The sequence below is a fragment of the Pygoscelis adeliae genome, unplaced genomic scaffold (genome assembly GCF_000699105.1).
Source record: "Pygoscelis adeliae isolate BGI_AS28 unplaced genomic scaffold, ASM69910v1 Scaffold183, whole genome shotgun sequence".
In the NCBI taxonomy this organism is placed as follows: Eukaryota; Metazoa; Chordata; class Aves; order Sphenisciformes; family Spheniscidae; genus Pygoscelis; species Pygoscelis adeliae.
In genome coordinates, this window is record NW_008824536.1 from 2,431,342 (window position 1) to 2,446,869 (window position 15,528).

Genomic DNA, 15,528 nt, shown 5'->3' on the forward strand with positions numbered 1-15,528 from the left:
TCCCTACACAACAGACCACAGAAAAACTACACTGTTTCCTATACTGTCAGAAAACCACTTCAAAAGCCAAAACCAGCTTTTAAAAACGTAATCTTGAGTACATTCCAGACTTTTTCTTCACAAAACTGAGAATATACACTGGCCAGAAAGGCCCCACAACATCACTAGTTCACATGCCTTAAAGACGTATGTGTATTCCACACTGTATCTCAGCATCTCACTCTGTACTGAGAAGAGTAGCTGACCTGCCAAAAATACTTTATAAATAAAAATATGATCGTGCCTCTACGTCCATGTCCTTGCTAGAATGAATTTTCCAAGCTAAGAGCAAAGCCCTTGTTGGCAACCGAGCCTGTACTCTTCTATTAAACAAAGTAAGCTATCCTGTCAAAAGGAAATTTTCTTGGTCTAATTGTCTGAACTTTCATCAGAACAGTTGTTAGGATGCTTCCCCTCCTGCCCCCCTTTTTTAAAGGGCTGCAGAAAGATTAAACTCTGACATATTAACCACATCGATACAATGCACACAGGAGAAATGAAATGGGGAAGGAGGGTAAGTTCTAGTTAAACTCAAGGTCTAGGTTCGCTCAGATAACACTTCTTATGTTCTGTTCTTTGCCAGTGCTCAGAAGAAAATGTGCTAGCAATCATTCCTTTAAAAGGTTCCAACCTTTCTCATCAAGCAACTTCAAGATAAGCATTTTGCTGACAAAGCATCCTCTCCAAAAAGTGTCCGTTTGCCCCCCCGCCGCCACTAGATTTCACACTTCAAATAGCTGCAACATAGAAACCAAGGAAGGAGAGAGGCTTGTGCAACTTTCCAGTGTTTGTTATATCCTGAAGCAGGGAACCGTGGCTCAGGTTTTTACTAATCTGGGAAAGTTTTCTAAGGTCAATTCTTTCCTCCCCCAGCCAGAAGAAAGAGGATAAAATTCTTAACGTACAGAAAAAACTCTGAAGGAGGGAAAAAAGTTATTTGTCCATATGCTAAAAATCCCTATAGGGACACACATCATTTAATACACTTACTACTGCACTCTGAAAGGAATGCATACAGATCTCCAGAACGGAGGACAGATCTTTGCAAACAAGCTGGGATGGGGACACACACACAGAGAAATGGCTCCAGCGTAATGGAACAAAGAAAACATGTCAAAATTTCAGTGTGTCTTCTAGAAACTTCTGCAGTGGGGTGAGGTGAGCGGGGTGGGGAGAAGAGAAAGAACCCCTGGTTTTTTCAGGGTAACAAATTCTGCAGTCAGAGAGAATACACTGGAACAAATCTGCTGCTGTTTTTTAGAGTGCATCCTCCCAAATGACCTGCGATGATTCCTGAGATAGTTTCTTTACGGCACTTCAAGTCATTTAAGGCAATATCACATATTTCTTAAGTACAATAAAATAGACCACCTATTAAGGACTCAATTGTAGGAACCTCTCCAAGATCATCCAGCAGCTCGTGAATTGGATCATTGTGCTCGGGAGCAATTGCATCTTGATGGTCTAAGAGCAACTAGATGAACAGAAAGAAGATTTATGTTGTTAATCTGGACATCCTTTTCTGGACAGTAAAATTAACATTACTTCGAGCTGGTATCTTTTAGAAAAAGATCTTATTTCACTGAACTCCAAAGCAGCAATATCAACATTCAAAGCTGTGCCATTATCACATACTCAAATACTTTCAAAAGAAACTTAGAGAAGCCACAAGCAAATTACTTAATTCTGTAAGCCGATAAGCTCTTGCACACTACAATCAAAAGACAACTTTCAGCCTTGTATTTGGTAACTTTGCGTTTCAGCCAGAAGCAGCATTTTCTTTGCAAGCACTACTTATAAGGAGCAACTGTGACCGATGTATACTTACAGTGTGTGTATTGATGATTTCACCAATAGAAATATAAATAACTGGTTTAGTGAGAGTCACCAAGTCAGAATATTCATCAATATTAAATTTATCCTGCAATTCAGGAACCTCACAGGCAGCCTGAAAAAAACGTCTTCAGAAAAAAGGAGGAGAAAAGAATAATCAGTATGACTGAGAGTAACGTGATGTATCAAGAGCATTAACTCCACATGACAATCCCTAGCATAGTCTCTCTTCTTTCAACTGTGGTACATTACAGCATACTACAGTTTGTCAGCTTTAGTTTAACACATCAGAAGTAACCTAGTAAATTCTATTATTGATATTGGCCATGTTGACATTGGCTCATTTTCAGCATTCACAGGACTGGCCTATGGCTCCAGTGACTTTGGTCACACACCCTCCTGCCTCCACTGCAGTAACACCCCTTCCTCCCAGCAATCTCTGGTTTTCGTTCTTCCAAAGCACGAGAGGTATAAGATGACGGTTCTTGAACAAAAGTTTACTTCAACTATATGAAGAGCTAAATGCCAACCTGCTTTATTCCTGAGCACCACTGGGTTTTCATGTGGCGCCAGGGCTCATATGGGACAGAAGAACGTATGTCCATTCTAGTTGTCCGCCTCCAAAGTATCACAATGAACATGTGCAAGAGCAGCCTTTATTCTTGACCTCGCAATCTCATTAACATACAATGTATCGTTCATAAATTCCAGGTACACATTTTATTTGCCATTGTCACTGATGCTTATGGCAGTCTGGAGTGCAATCTCTTATTTTCAACAGACCGCATATTTGACAGAGACAAATTTAAAATATGATAAATCGTATTATTATTCCTTTTTACTTTCAGTGTTACCTCTGCCAAACTTCCCAACTTAATTAGCTAAGGTCTTCTACCTGAATTTCTGGTATGACTGCGATAGGTATTCATTAATGATGCTTAGGTGCGCATTGTCTCCCATGAACATCTTATTGGATGCAGCATGCTGCAACATCTTTGCAATGGAACCAAGGTTTCTGCGTTGATCTGTGGTCAGCTGACCTCCAGCTGAAAGATCAATGATGTCAAACGCATCTGGTGCGACGATGGCTGGATTCATGTAGCGATAATAGAGTAAGTTGCCAACAATCTAGGAAAAGTTGAGTAGAGAAGAAATGCATCAAGAAACAATGGTACAGGACCCAACTGAATTTTATTGAAACTACTCTGACTGTGCTTTGATAAATTATTTTCTTGTAAGCCAGAGGCCCCTTCCAAGATAAAGGTTCTGCTGTGCTGCTGTATACAATCATATACTATCCCAAAGAATCAACAGTGTAAAAAAAAAAACAAAACCCCAAACCTAAAAAAAATCATTAAGACGCAATAGGATGGTCAACACAAAGAGGGAAGACTAAGCACTACTAGCCACAGGACAATACAGCAGCAGATATTCCTACGCAAAAAGATTTGAAACTTTAACTTATAAAAATATACGGGCAGGAGATATTACAAGTTACCAACGGACTACTCATATGAGCATGAGACAATTAGGAGAATTAAACATAATTGAGTTAGTCTAACAGAGGGCAGAATGGTCATGGTATAGAGGAACCCGGTAATGCAGTTTCAATATGGAACAAGAGCTAATTCTTAGAGAAGCATGCAGAATTGGCCGCCATCTCCAACAAAGCAAAAATGGTGAGGAAGCATGGCACACCAAGGAGCTAAACTGAGGAAACTACTTTCCATTCCTTCTCCAAAGGCCTCTTCTCTTTCAGAATAGTTCTTCGATAAGCCAGCAACATTTTCAGGCATAGACCCCCAGTTAGAAGTTAGCGAGAGTAACTGAGAAACCATTTAATCCAGAGGTAAGAAAATCAGAAGTACAGAAGATGAATGGCATTTAACGCTTCAAAATCCAATTTACCTAGTCAAGTGTGAGCAGCAATAAACTTCAAGGAACCAAAAATAAAAGATGTCACATTATCCATATGCTCACAAATATACTTCTAACCTGTATTTGATATTTTGCCAAAAGTAATTCCAGCAATGAAAAGGAATTAACTTAACATGCTGATGTAAAGCGATAGTTCTCACACCGCATGCTCTAGGTATTTTCTGGTGGTTCACAGAAATTTGCAGAGGGCCAGGTCACTGAATCTTGGCTTCGCCTGCTTGCCATGTGACTTAAATGCACAGAAGAGATCGGGGTCTGAACAAATAGCTGAAAACAGAGAGAAAAAATCTAGCCATTGCTGAGCAGCCCCAGAAATTATTAACTGCTTTCAGTGAGGTCATGTTTTTGACAATTGTTTCATGCAAGCCCCTGCTGTACTCTCACAGATTATGTCATGGGATGACAATGGTCAAAGCTGTTTACTACCAGTAAATAAGAAAACACATCTGTGAAAGAAACTGTATTAATAACTTTCAAACTTGCGGACGGAAAAGAACAGTATATTATATGGGTAGCTTTGGTTGCTAAAAAAAAAAAAATTATCTACGAGTAGTCATTGCACACAACTGCAGTTTTGACTTTCATGTGGACAGTTACATTGTTTCCACGAGGATTATGAAAACCGCAGTTTTCCACCTAAATTTACAGATGGAAGAAATTAATTCACCTGCATAGAAAGAATCGATGTCTCAGAATGGGAAAGCACAGAACTAGAAGAGAGAAGAAAACAGCATTCAGATTGGTAATTATTTTGTAATGAAGCAGAGGCAGAGAAGTTTAAAGAGACGTTGTCAAGTATTCTAAGATCCAAACTTTGTTTTATTAACAAGGAAAGCATTCATGGACATAAAGGCCTTCACAATTACCAAAAGCCATAAAACCAAAGAAATTTCAATGAAAACCCCAAAGCTATACTCATCCGAGAGTGCCTACAATTAGGATCTTTTTAGTTCTCCAAACCTACTGAAATGCAAAATACAAAACTGACTAGACATTATGGAAAGTGACTCTCTACATGTTGCTGTCAAAATATCCTAAAGTGTTACAGATAGGGGAATTAGGAATATCAGAATTTTGCATACAGTCTTTTTAACTTGACATTGTCTCTTTAAGAAAGGAGCAGCTGGCTGCGATCATACTAGCAAACCCAAGGTTTACTTTATAGGAGCAAGAGTACCCCAAGTCAAGAAACCTAAAGGACCAAATGTCCAAGATATTAAAAGCAAAGCAGAAGCAACAGGATACCTCCTTCTGAACAATGTATTACATCTCAGATGATGTATATGAAGCTAACAATCAAAAGCCCAATGTGAAACATTTTCTACCTGTAGAAGTAAATAAATAAGCTTTATATAGGTTTACACGCGCTCCTCTCCACACATACACCCAGAGGAGAAGAATGAGATGTGCTTGCCACAGCCAATTTGGCTGACAAATATTCACAAAGGTGTTCAGATCCTCACCTTCAGAAGCTCATCCTCACCAGCATCAGGAAACTTCTCATGCAGGGAGTCTTTTAGTACCTTGGCAATGAAACGCATTCCATAACTTCGAGAGAAAGAAAGGGCAAATAAGATTGCTGCAAGCATGAACCCAACAACTTCTCAGGGATAATACTGTGGTATACCAGACTCACGGGATTTTGTCCACTGAACTAACAATGGCAGACAGGAACTTGTCTGTCACTGTCCTCATGTTTCTGATTGAAGCATCCAGGCGCGTCCTCACCTCTTCGTGATTTAGAGCTTGTTCAGGTGTAACATCATACGGAAGTTTGCTATTTGAAAAAGTCAAACACGTGAAGGTGAGTATTCCTCAGGCTAGCGTATTTCAAGAATTTCTCGCTCGACACGGAAACAAGCTTACATTCACTTGGCTGCCAAGAGCTGTGCATTGCCTGCAATTAACTTTTAGGCACTGGAGGAGCTGAAGACCTCTTGCTTTTACTTCCTCTACTCTCCCTTGCAATGGCCACTGTGAAAAAAGGCCCAGCTAACTCAAAACTGTATCTTTTTTACAGCATGCACACTAGGCAAAAAAGTGCCATCTGTGATGCACAGTGGTACTTCAGGCTGAAAATAAATTGGTGAAAAAGCAAGCTACACATTTGAACATTAAGATGATAAGAGCTTGGACATGAGCCAGCAATTAGAACAGTATCCATAAAATCAATAGAACATGCTATTGGCAGGAAGCAGTGCCAAATGAGTAGTTACGTTTTCTCCATCAGCTGAAATTACTGCATAGTATTCCAACAAAGACAGACAGATGAAGCACATAATTTGTAAAAACGTCTCCTAAAACTCATGTAAAGAGAAGGATCTGAACACACATCTTCGCCTGCATTTTTAACATATCTGGAATTTTGAACCAGGCGTACAGCAAGATATATGACTGCAGATTGCTTTGGACGGGGAAGCTCACTCATCTGTATGGCTTTCCCCCCCCCCCCCTTTTTTTTTTTTTTTTAAAAGTATGTTAAAAAAACCCAACACAATAGGACACAATAGAAACCTCAAGTTCTAGCACATCATAGGCACTGGAAGAAAAGAAACCAGAATGACACAAAACCATCTGGCACAATCCAATTGTCATCAGTGGCTGATATTAATTAGAAAGATGTTAGGTCTAAAAGAACTGCAATGTCATGCTTCTCCTCCAGCAAAAGGTTTTGTTGGCTTGCAAATAGTACCTAAGTTTGCACAGGCTATATACGACATGAACAGAGACTGACACGGAACCGATTCCCAAATACTTTTTCTTACCACCAATTATGTTAGAGGGCATCTCATAGCTAATTATCAAGTCAACGTAGGCAAACACCAAAGAGCTTTTCTTCTTCCACTTCCTAATGAGATTCCCTTTCAATACCCTCAGTACCATTGCCAGAACGTGATCTTTAGAACTCTCGGATGAAAGCCATCTTGAGGAGATGGAAAAGCTGGTATCAGTTGGACAGATGCATGCAGTGAAACCAAGGATGGTTTGGAATGATTAACCGAGCAGTGCAAAGCAGCCGAGCAATGTTTAGAAAAACACAGTAGTAACAGTTCCCATACCTGGCCTCGCCAGTTTGAGACTCCATCTGGTTAACCCAAGACTTGTAAATATCCACCGGATCAGTTTTGATATTGAGTGATTTGTCATCGATGATTTCCTTCACAACCGGTGCCAGGATCTGCCTCAGGGCATTCTGACCACGGGCACCACGGTTGAAGCTTACCACCATTTTAATAACAGTAGGATTCCCAGTCACAATTTCATGTATTTGGTCTACTTTTGATCTGAAGAAGAAAGAACCTATATGAAATACGAGGTATGCGTAATTCTGTCAGCTTTAGATACGTTTCTCTGCATAAACCAAACTGTTAAAGAGCATCACCCTCACGAAACAGATGATGGATTTGTACTAAAACCTCGATACAGCAATAAACTACAACACTGTGTAAGAATAATTCTGGAACATTTCTCAAGACAGATCAGGCAAGAAACTTATGACCTCTGTTTGGGAATTCCAATACAACTTGCCAGTAGTCATCTTGATGACAATTAACGCAAATCCAACTGTACGTTCTATTTGAGAGCACAATTAAAAAATACAAAGGAAACAAAGCATGTTTTATGTAGAGAAGAAGAAGAACAGTAGGTTTCTTCCAGTATTTAAAATAAGAAAACAAGCAAATCGACAACAAAAGCCACTCCTAGTATACCGCTATGTGAAATACAGCAGCAGAGAACGAAGTGTCCTCATTTTCCTGGACTACTATTCCAAGCATGAATTTAAGGGAAAAAAAAATCTCTTTTAGAAGTTGTTATTTGTTTCAGGGCATATACCATCTTCATGCTTAAAAAGCGTTCCAAAGAATGCTTAAAGAGTAGTTCCTCAAAAATTTTATTGCACATTCTTCTTCACAGCAAGTTGTGCAGCTCTGCATTGTAAAGAACTGAAGTCACGTAACACCGAGCTCCTAAGGCCCAACCGATCAAACAAAACATGCCTGAGGACAGCCAGAGTCCCTAACACTGACAGTAAATAGAAATGCCAAACAATAAAACCTCTCTGTTTCAGCCTCCTCATCAGCTTTTGGAAATCCAGAGACCTTAGCGTTAGCTCTCTCCCTGGCTTGTAAAGCCTGAGTTTGCGGTTTGTTGGAGGTGTTTATAACCAGACACTGGAGAATTTAGATTAGACTGAATTTTAGGATGACTTTGCGTCAGATTAAAAGTAGCTGCTGTGTTGAGCAGTGAAATCTTGACGGAAGTAAAAAGCCCTCATCTTCAGCAGAGACACTCGGCTCTTCCTTTATAGACTACGTTAAGAACAGATATGAAATGGGAAGAGGACAATGAAGGGGACAGTTTAGCATTATCTGCATATTAGCCTGAGACATAACGTGAAAACTGCCTCAATTCGAGAAATTGCCCAAACTGATTCAACAGCAAGAATGTGCTGTATGCTGCCACGTACTTGATCTCTTCCTGCAATGCTGTTTGGAAAAGCCGCAACAACAGGTATTCCTCTCTTTGATTGGATGCATAGTTATACAGCGTGAAGATGACAGAATCCATGAACTTTGTGGATTTGTTTTGAGGCATCTGAAAAATCAGCTTGGCCAAGTAGGTTGGGTTAGTCTACAACAACAAGAAAAATTATTTAGTGTGCATGTCCACACAGGCCAGTGTTGCTAAGAAATATGGTGGCTCAAAACTGCAGTGCATAAGCAAAGACTGTGCCAAGACATACAAGCCTCTATGACAGGAGGTTACCGAGCAGCGTTAGAAGCTGCTTACCTGAAGTAAGTAGAAGAGATGCTGATAGGCTTCCAGCTTTTCTCTCTTCTCTTTGCTCAAAGCTTTCAAACCTCCCCTTTGTTTGTTCAGCATCATCATGTCAGAGAGCTGTTCCTTGTTCTTCTTGGTAAGTTTTTTGCTATGAGAAACAACATCCTGGAAAGAAAGAATAGGGACAGATTCCACTCTAAACTCTAAGTATTTTATAACAGGCAGCATTGGAAAACAGTTCCATCCGAGAGCCCACTTCTCTTGTACGTGGAAAGGCAGGGTCCTTCACTATTAAATTGAAGCATTATTTGCTATGGCAGTAATTTCTCTGACTGGAAGTACATGTTCTGCTTTGTCCCTGACTTACTGAATTTGTCCGAAACCCTAGAAGGGTTAGTCGCTCTTGGCAGCAATTATTATCAGAGCTGGTACCATCCTGAAGATGCTTGAAAATGTTTTCCTTTTTAAATTTGACTTAAAACTTAAAAATCCTGTTTCATACTCAGCTAGCTACCTCTACATACTTGGACAGCAATGGCACTTTTTGCTGCAGGCACCAGCCCAAAAGCTGCAGCCCCCTTCCGAGATCAATTTCACTACACCAATTGAGATTTTACACTGGGAGGAGCCTAGTGTCATGCCATCCAGGACCAAATGAAAAGCTGACCAGAACTTCAGCTTGAAGAACAGGCAATGCTGTATCAGCAAGAGCTTTTTTTTGTGAAGTTAATCACGTCAGCCAAGTGATAGAGGGGGCCTCCTTTAACCAACAAATACCAAGTGGCACGAGCATGTCTCCTGCCTCCGAAATCATCCCCCTCGCTGCACGCTTGTGGTGTGTCACTTGTTTAACCACAAAGGAGCAATGAAACAGAATTCTCAAAGCCTTCAAACACACAATCTGTTGCATTCATTAGGTCAAGATAGTCTGGTGTTTGTCTTTTTTAGCTTCAGGTCTTGTTTCTTCTCCTCCAACAGTTTTCTTTCTAGGGATACATACTAAATTAGTGGAATGGAGTAAGAACGCACTGGGAGTAAAATCTGCAAGTCTGGGGCAATGTTTTCCGCTGGGCCTGAGCAACTGACATCCAAGGCCAGGAGCTCTCCATGTTAACTACACCACTGGGCTCAGTTAAGTCTGCAGTTGGTCTCCCATCGGCACATTTCCTACCTGCAATGTAATTTTGTTTTTCACTAGCAGCCCAATTTTGATGTCCATGAGATTGAGGTCATTTTCCAGCTGCTGATTGGATCGGATCAAGGTTACAACTTCCTCACGCAGCTTCATTAGCTCAAGCTCCTCCTGAAAGTCTTGGTCACTCTGATCAAGCAAGTGGACAAATTTCCGAACCACAGCCATAGGTGGGTTTTCAGCATTAACTAAAAATAGGCAAGAAAACATCAGGGAACAGGAAACAGAAGCAAATATATGCCTTATCTATGTTTAAACAGCACATCAAGGAGCAGCCAGAATAAAATTAGTACCACCATGTCTGAACAGCTTCTGACATTTTGAATTTCTTGTTTTGAGTAAATCATGAGACAAGCAAACAGTAAAGAACAAAGTAAATATCAGCCTAGGGTAGTGCACACTGCCAAAGTTAACTGCAAAGCTACGGTTCTATTTTTCCCGCAGCAAAAGCAACAGCTGGAATCAAGTTTTCCTTCAGCCTCAAGAACTACCTACTCTCCGCACTGTCCTATCAACTTCATCCCAATTGTTCTTCAAAACTGTCTCGATGTTATAGATCATACTAGTAACATCCCTTGCAAATAGAGATTCAAAGCACATCAGTTTTATCCTCTTAGCAATACTTACTGAGAGTTTTGTAGTCTTCTCGTGCTTTGTTTGCTCGGATAAAGGCTTGAATTTTTATAACATCATTTATCTAGGATTAAAAAAATAATAAGCACTTGACCTCATTCTGGAAAGAGTACAAAAGTCAGGTACTGAATTCATTTAACAAGATAGCCTCTTACGTGGTTTCTGAAATACTGCAGACGATCTCTGTAACGTCTTCTGGCTTGATACATCCTGGTCATTGATTGAATCTATAGAAGGATAATCAAAATAATCAGATAAAAATCTTTCCCATGAAGTTCACTACCCAAAAGGTTTACCAAAAAAGTCAACAGGGAGCTTTCACTACCTTCACTACTTGGTCCTTTTGTGCTCGCAGGTAATCCAAACGGATTTGATATGCCTTCCTCTGCTTGTAGCCGCGCCACTGGGACTGAAAACAGAAAACAGGCACGCTGACTTTACTTTCCTAATTAAAGAGAAGTAATTACAAATCTGAGCTTCTTTCTGCTCCTCAGCTTCTGCCTTCCCTTTTGGCTAAGTAAAATGTGAGGGAGACATGCTTACCTTATCAAGAGATAAACAGTGTGAAGCATTAACTATGTCACCAACTGTAATCATGAAAGACTTGAAATTACCCCATGAAGAGCCTGGGCCTTCTGAAGCACAGTTAGAGATCAAAGATATAGCTGAACAGTCAAGTTGTCAGAAACTATTTTACATGAGGATCACGCGTTAGATGCTGCTGCTGCTGAGAACAGTGATGTAACATTATAAGCCTTCAGAGCAGACTCAGTCCTACTGATACTTGGAACAGAAGTTAGGGAAGGGGTCGGACTACACTTAAACAGAGAGAGTGTTATTTTATTGAGCTGGGAGTGGTTTTGGTTGTTTTTTTTTGTTTTTGTTTTTGGTTTTTTTTTTAAATACACATGCAGAGCAAGTGCTACTTAGGCAGAAACAACCACACATACACTACTCAAATAATAAAGTGGTAATAGGGTGCAAAGCAGCTATTGCATCTGCACACATTTCAGTTACAACACCAGAGAAAAGACTTTTTTCATTGTTCTCTTGTAAATGAGCCCAACCTCATGCTGAATTATCACACTATCTCTTTCAGGTCCTCAATCCTCTACATCCCTGGACAAAGCTGAAGAGAAGAAGAATCTTACTCAGTAATACTGAAAACCATGTGTTTCTCTTCAATTCATGAGGAATCACAGTAGTAATTCATCACATGGTATTACCACCATAAAGACATATGACACACTTCATATTGCCCTATTCCCTAAACACTGAATCTGATAATAAAATGATAGGTAAAGCTTCCTCAAATAAGTTTTTCTCTCTCCAATTCTGCCTGAGAAGACTTTACTGATTATATATGACATGGAAAAGTAAGTAATATACCAAAACTCTTTGGGAGAAGGAAATGCTTTTAGATAATTTGCAAAATGAAGTGAAGACAATTGTGTGCTCTAACTGTTTGAATTGAACAAAAACTGTCAATAAGCTTGCAAACAACTGCAGAGTACAAGTTTCAAATATAATTAAAAGATATCATTACCTGAATGCAAGTGATTGCTGGGACTTGTTTCTTCAAAAAATTCATTCTTGAGTTGAATTCCTGGCGAACAAGATATCCTCGACAGCAAGCCTGAAGTTTCGTAATCAGGTTCTCATTGGCCAGCCACAACTGCTCTCGGTTGTATGCCGCAGTGACTCCAGATATGGTGCTCTGGATTAATGTTGTGGTAGGAAGAAGAGCCAGAGATACAAGAAACAGGATGTTACATCAGCTTTCCATATTGTGCATATGAGAAACTTCCAAATTGCCTTTCAATAAACAGCAACACCATGGTCCTGTACCCTTCTACCAACAGGACGAATTTTTCTGAAATGGGACAAGGAGTTCTGACACACGCAATCTGATGATGCCCAGTGAAATATATGAGTTAATAAGCTTGTCAACATGACTATGGTGTTGAAGCTCTAAGAGAGCTGCATTAAGGACGGGAATGATAGGAACATCAACTTTTCAGAGAAAGAGCATGTGTTATCTACCCTACCTGTATCTCCTCCCGTGACAGCTGTGTGTCATTTTGCACAAATTCCGTTGGTTCATCCCATCCTCCCTCTTTGGTCCGCAGGTTATGATAATAATGATAGCCTCCTCTCACCCAGTGTTTCACCCATTCACTGCCATTGCCCCCTATGAGCAGAAACTGCAGTATAAGTCTCAAAAACAGGCAAGTATCTTATCTTTCCCGCATACAAATGTTACAACTAGGAAATCCACGTATACAGATGCTCCTTCCCCCAAGAAAGAGAAGGAATGTTGCCAAGTCCCTAATGACCTCATACAAGAACTACCTAAACACAACATATTCTACAAGTGGAGAACATTCTACTATTCACTTTAAAAAAACAAAACAAAACAAAACAACCTTAGTTCACAAAGAATCCACAAATGCCACCTGTAACACAAGACTTCTCCCCAGAGGCTTTTTTACCTCTGGTTCCAATTCCACATGCAATAATCTTGTATTTATTTCACTAACAGTTAGCTACTTGAGGTTCACCTGCCGCTATTTTTCTTCTCTTGACTTCTGATAGCTCTCGCTGGTATGTCTCAGCACACTCTGGAGTGACTCCATATAGCCCAACATCTGGTGAACGCAAGGCACTCAGGGTCTGGCTAACATCGCCACGGTCTACTGCTTCATTAATGGCCAGAATTCCTAAGGAGACTTTGGAACACAAGGAAGCAGGTTATCTTGGCATTCGGGGGCTCAGTGACTCAAAGCAAAGTCAGAACAACAGACTGAAGCAAGGCAACATGAACACACACTTACAGTTGGTGTGTGTGTATACACACAAATAGTTAAGTGTATATAAATACAAAGTATAAATAAAAACAATCAGACAACTTGCAGTATAGAGGCCTCTTCAGTACAGAGTGTCTAAGCATAGGTGGTACTGCACATAATCTGTGTGCCCTGAGTCCCACTATGGTGCTGATTTACCACCAATATTTCTCAACAACACACAATGTTTTAGCTCTACTCTGACATCTGTTTTAGTTAAGGCAGTTTCTTCTGGCAGAGGCAGTCATAACTCAAAAAGGGCCTTTTCAACTAGTACCATCCATCCCTAGTGAAAAAAGTATGGAGTAGTTTGTAAAGAAGTCAAAAACTTGATAGGGGAAAGACAGGGGGCAGAGGAGGAGAAAAGTAACACCACATCATTCCAGGGCTACTCCAGAACTGCAACTCAAATACAGACATATTCACAAGAGCACAGGAATTGCACTGACACAGCAAACATGAAATATAGTAATTTTCAGCACTAGGTAAGACTGCAAAAATGTCTGTTCATACATGGATAGATAAGGGCATCTGAAGATCTTATTCAGGCTTAAGGGCACATACTTCAATCCTGCTTTTGACCAAATGACATTGGCATGACATTCAAGCTGCTGCCTTGCCAAAGTGCTCGGTGGGTGGGAAAATGGTGAAAAAATTGCACTGGTACTGCTGGGAACAAACAGTAAGATGAACAGGTAAAGCACTGCCCTACTCCCCCTGCCCTTTTTTTTGTTTGTTTTTTAAGGCAGTTGACAGGGGTATTCGCTAACCAAATAAAGTCATTAAAAACAACTGAATTAGGCCATGGAGTTGGACAAACTCATTGTGTCTTTCATTAGAAAGCTTTTTGTGATTTTTCTCTCTTCAAAAACATCTACAAATGAAGAATACAAATGGACAAGGCACAAATATAAAAGCATGCTCATTTCTGTGCCAACAGAGCAAGGACGAGAGGAATCAACCATGCCAGAAACTCTACATATCTGATACACAGATTCATTAAGAACTCATCTTGGAGGACAATCTAGTCCAAGCCTGTTCTCAAAGCTGGGCTAATTTCAGGGCCTGGTCTGACAGACTTTGGAAAAATCTCAAAGGACAGAGATTCCACAGTGTCTTTGGACAACCTGTTTCAGAAGGCACCAGAGAGATTCCAGACTCAGATTAAACTTTTCAGTTTCCAGTATGGTTGCCTATTCAAAGCAAAATCAGAAGGGACTGACTGTGCACCTTTGGATAACTTTAAGTATCAGCCTAACAACAAATTAGAAGTTTTGGCAGTGGAAAGTAAGACATTTTATCAGCACACCAGAGATGGAGAAACAGAATCAAGAAAAATATAAGGTGAATATAAAGAGAGAAAACAAATCAGCCTACTAATACTGTACAGATCAAGCACAACAAGCAGACAGGTGCAAATGTTGAATGTAACGGAAAATTAGAGAGTTAGAGTAAATGCAAATAGAACAACAGCATATTTTAAAAATGTATAAAAACAAGCTCTCTGAAGCATATGGTACCCAGCAAACAAACAGCATATACAGACAAGAGGCCATTAGAATATATCAGAAGACTTTAAAAACCCTCATTTTGTTAAAGTTTCTGTCAGAAACAAACAAACAAAAAAAAAAAAACAAAAAACCCCCACAAAAACAACAACAATAACAAAACACGTTAAGCGAAGAGTAGTAATTACTTCATTGTTTCTGGAGACAGAAAAGACATCACTATAAAGACTGGGATGTAATGATGGGTGAGCCAGTCTACCTGCAAACTGCACTAAGGAGCAAAGGTGGATATCACTGATGTGTATTATTGTCTGTATTTGAAAAAGATGCGAGGTAGTCTAGAAATAGAATCATAGACTAGTTTGGGTTGGAAGGGACCTCTAAAGGTCATCTAGTCCAACCCCCCTGCCGTGGGCAGGGACATCTTCAACTAAATCAGGTTGCTCAGAGCCCCGTCCAACCTGACCTTGAATGTTTCCAGGCATGGGGCATCCACCACCTCTCTGGGCAACCTGTGCCAGTGCTTCACCACCCTCAGCGTCAAAAATTTCTCCCTTATGTCTAGTCTAAATCTACCCCCCTTCAGTTTAAAGCCATTCCCCCTTGTCCTGTCGCAACAGGCCCCGCTAAAAAGTTTGCCACCATCTTTTTTATAAGTCCCCTTTAAGTACTGATAGGCTGCAGTAAGGTTTCCCCGAACCCTTCTCTTCTCGAGGCTGAACAACCCCAACTCTCAGCCTTTCCTCAAAGGAGAGGT

At 40.2% G+C, this 15,528-nt stretch overlaps 1 protein-coding gene across 1 annotated transcript in view; it reads right to left on the reverse strand.

The window, feature by feature from the left end:
* Positions 1–15,528, reverse strand: part of IQGAP1 (IQ motif containing GTPase activating protein 1) — a 71,894-nt gene that overhangs the window by 8,261 nt on the left and 48,105 nt on the right. The window contains exons 16-30 of the mRNA XM_009321591.1: positions 12,979–13,146; positions 12,466–12,608; positions 11,964–12,134; positions 10,743–10,826; positions 10,573–10,644; positions 10,412–10,481; positions 9,764–9,972; positions 8,602–8,757; positions 8,279–8,442; positions 6,870–7,094; positions 5,447–5,587; positions 5,274–5,358; positions 2,768–3,000; positions 1,868–2,000; positions 1,411–1,513 (exon numbers count right to left, since the gene is read on the reverse strand). Of these exons, the coding sequence (XP_009319866.1) occupies positions 1,411–1,513; positions 1,868–2,000; positions 2,768–3,000; positions 5,274–5,358; positions 5,447–5,587; positions 6,870–7,094; positions 8,279–8,442; positions 8,602–8,757; positions 9,764–9,972; positions 10,412–10,481; positions 10,573–10,644; positions 10,743–10,826; positions 11,964–12,134; positions 12,466–12,608; positions 12,979–13,146 (2,157 nt within the window). The remainder of the gene's footprint in view (positions 1–1,410; positions 1,514–1,867; positions 2,001–2,767; positions 3,001–5,273; positions 5,359–5,446; positions 5,588–6,869; positions 7,095–8,278; positions 8,443–8,601; positions 8,758–9,763; positions 9,973–10,411; positions 10,482–10,572; positions 10,645–10,742; positions 10,827–11,963; positions 12,135–12,465; positions 12,609–12,978; positions 13,147–15,528) is intronic.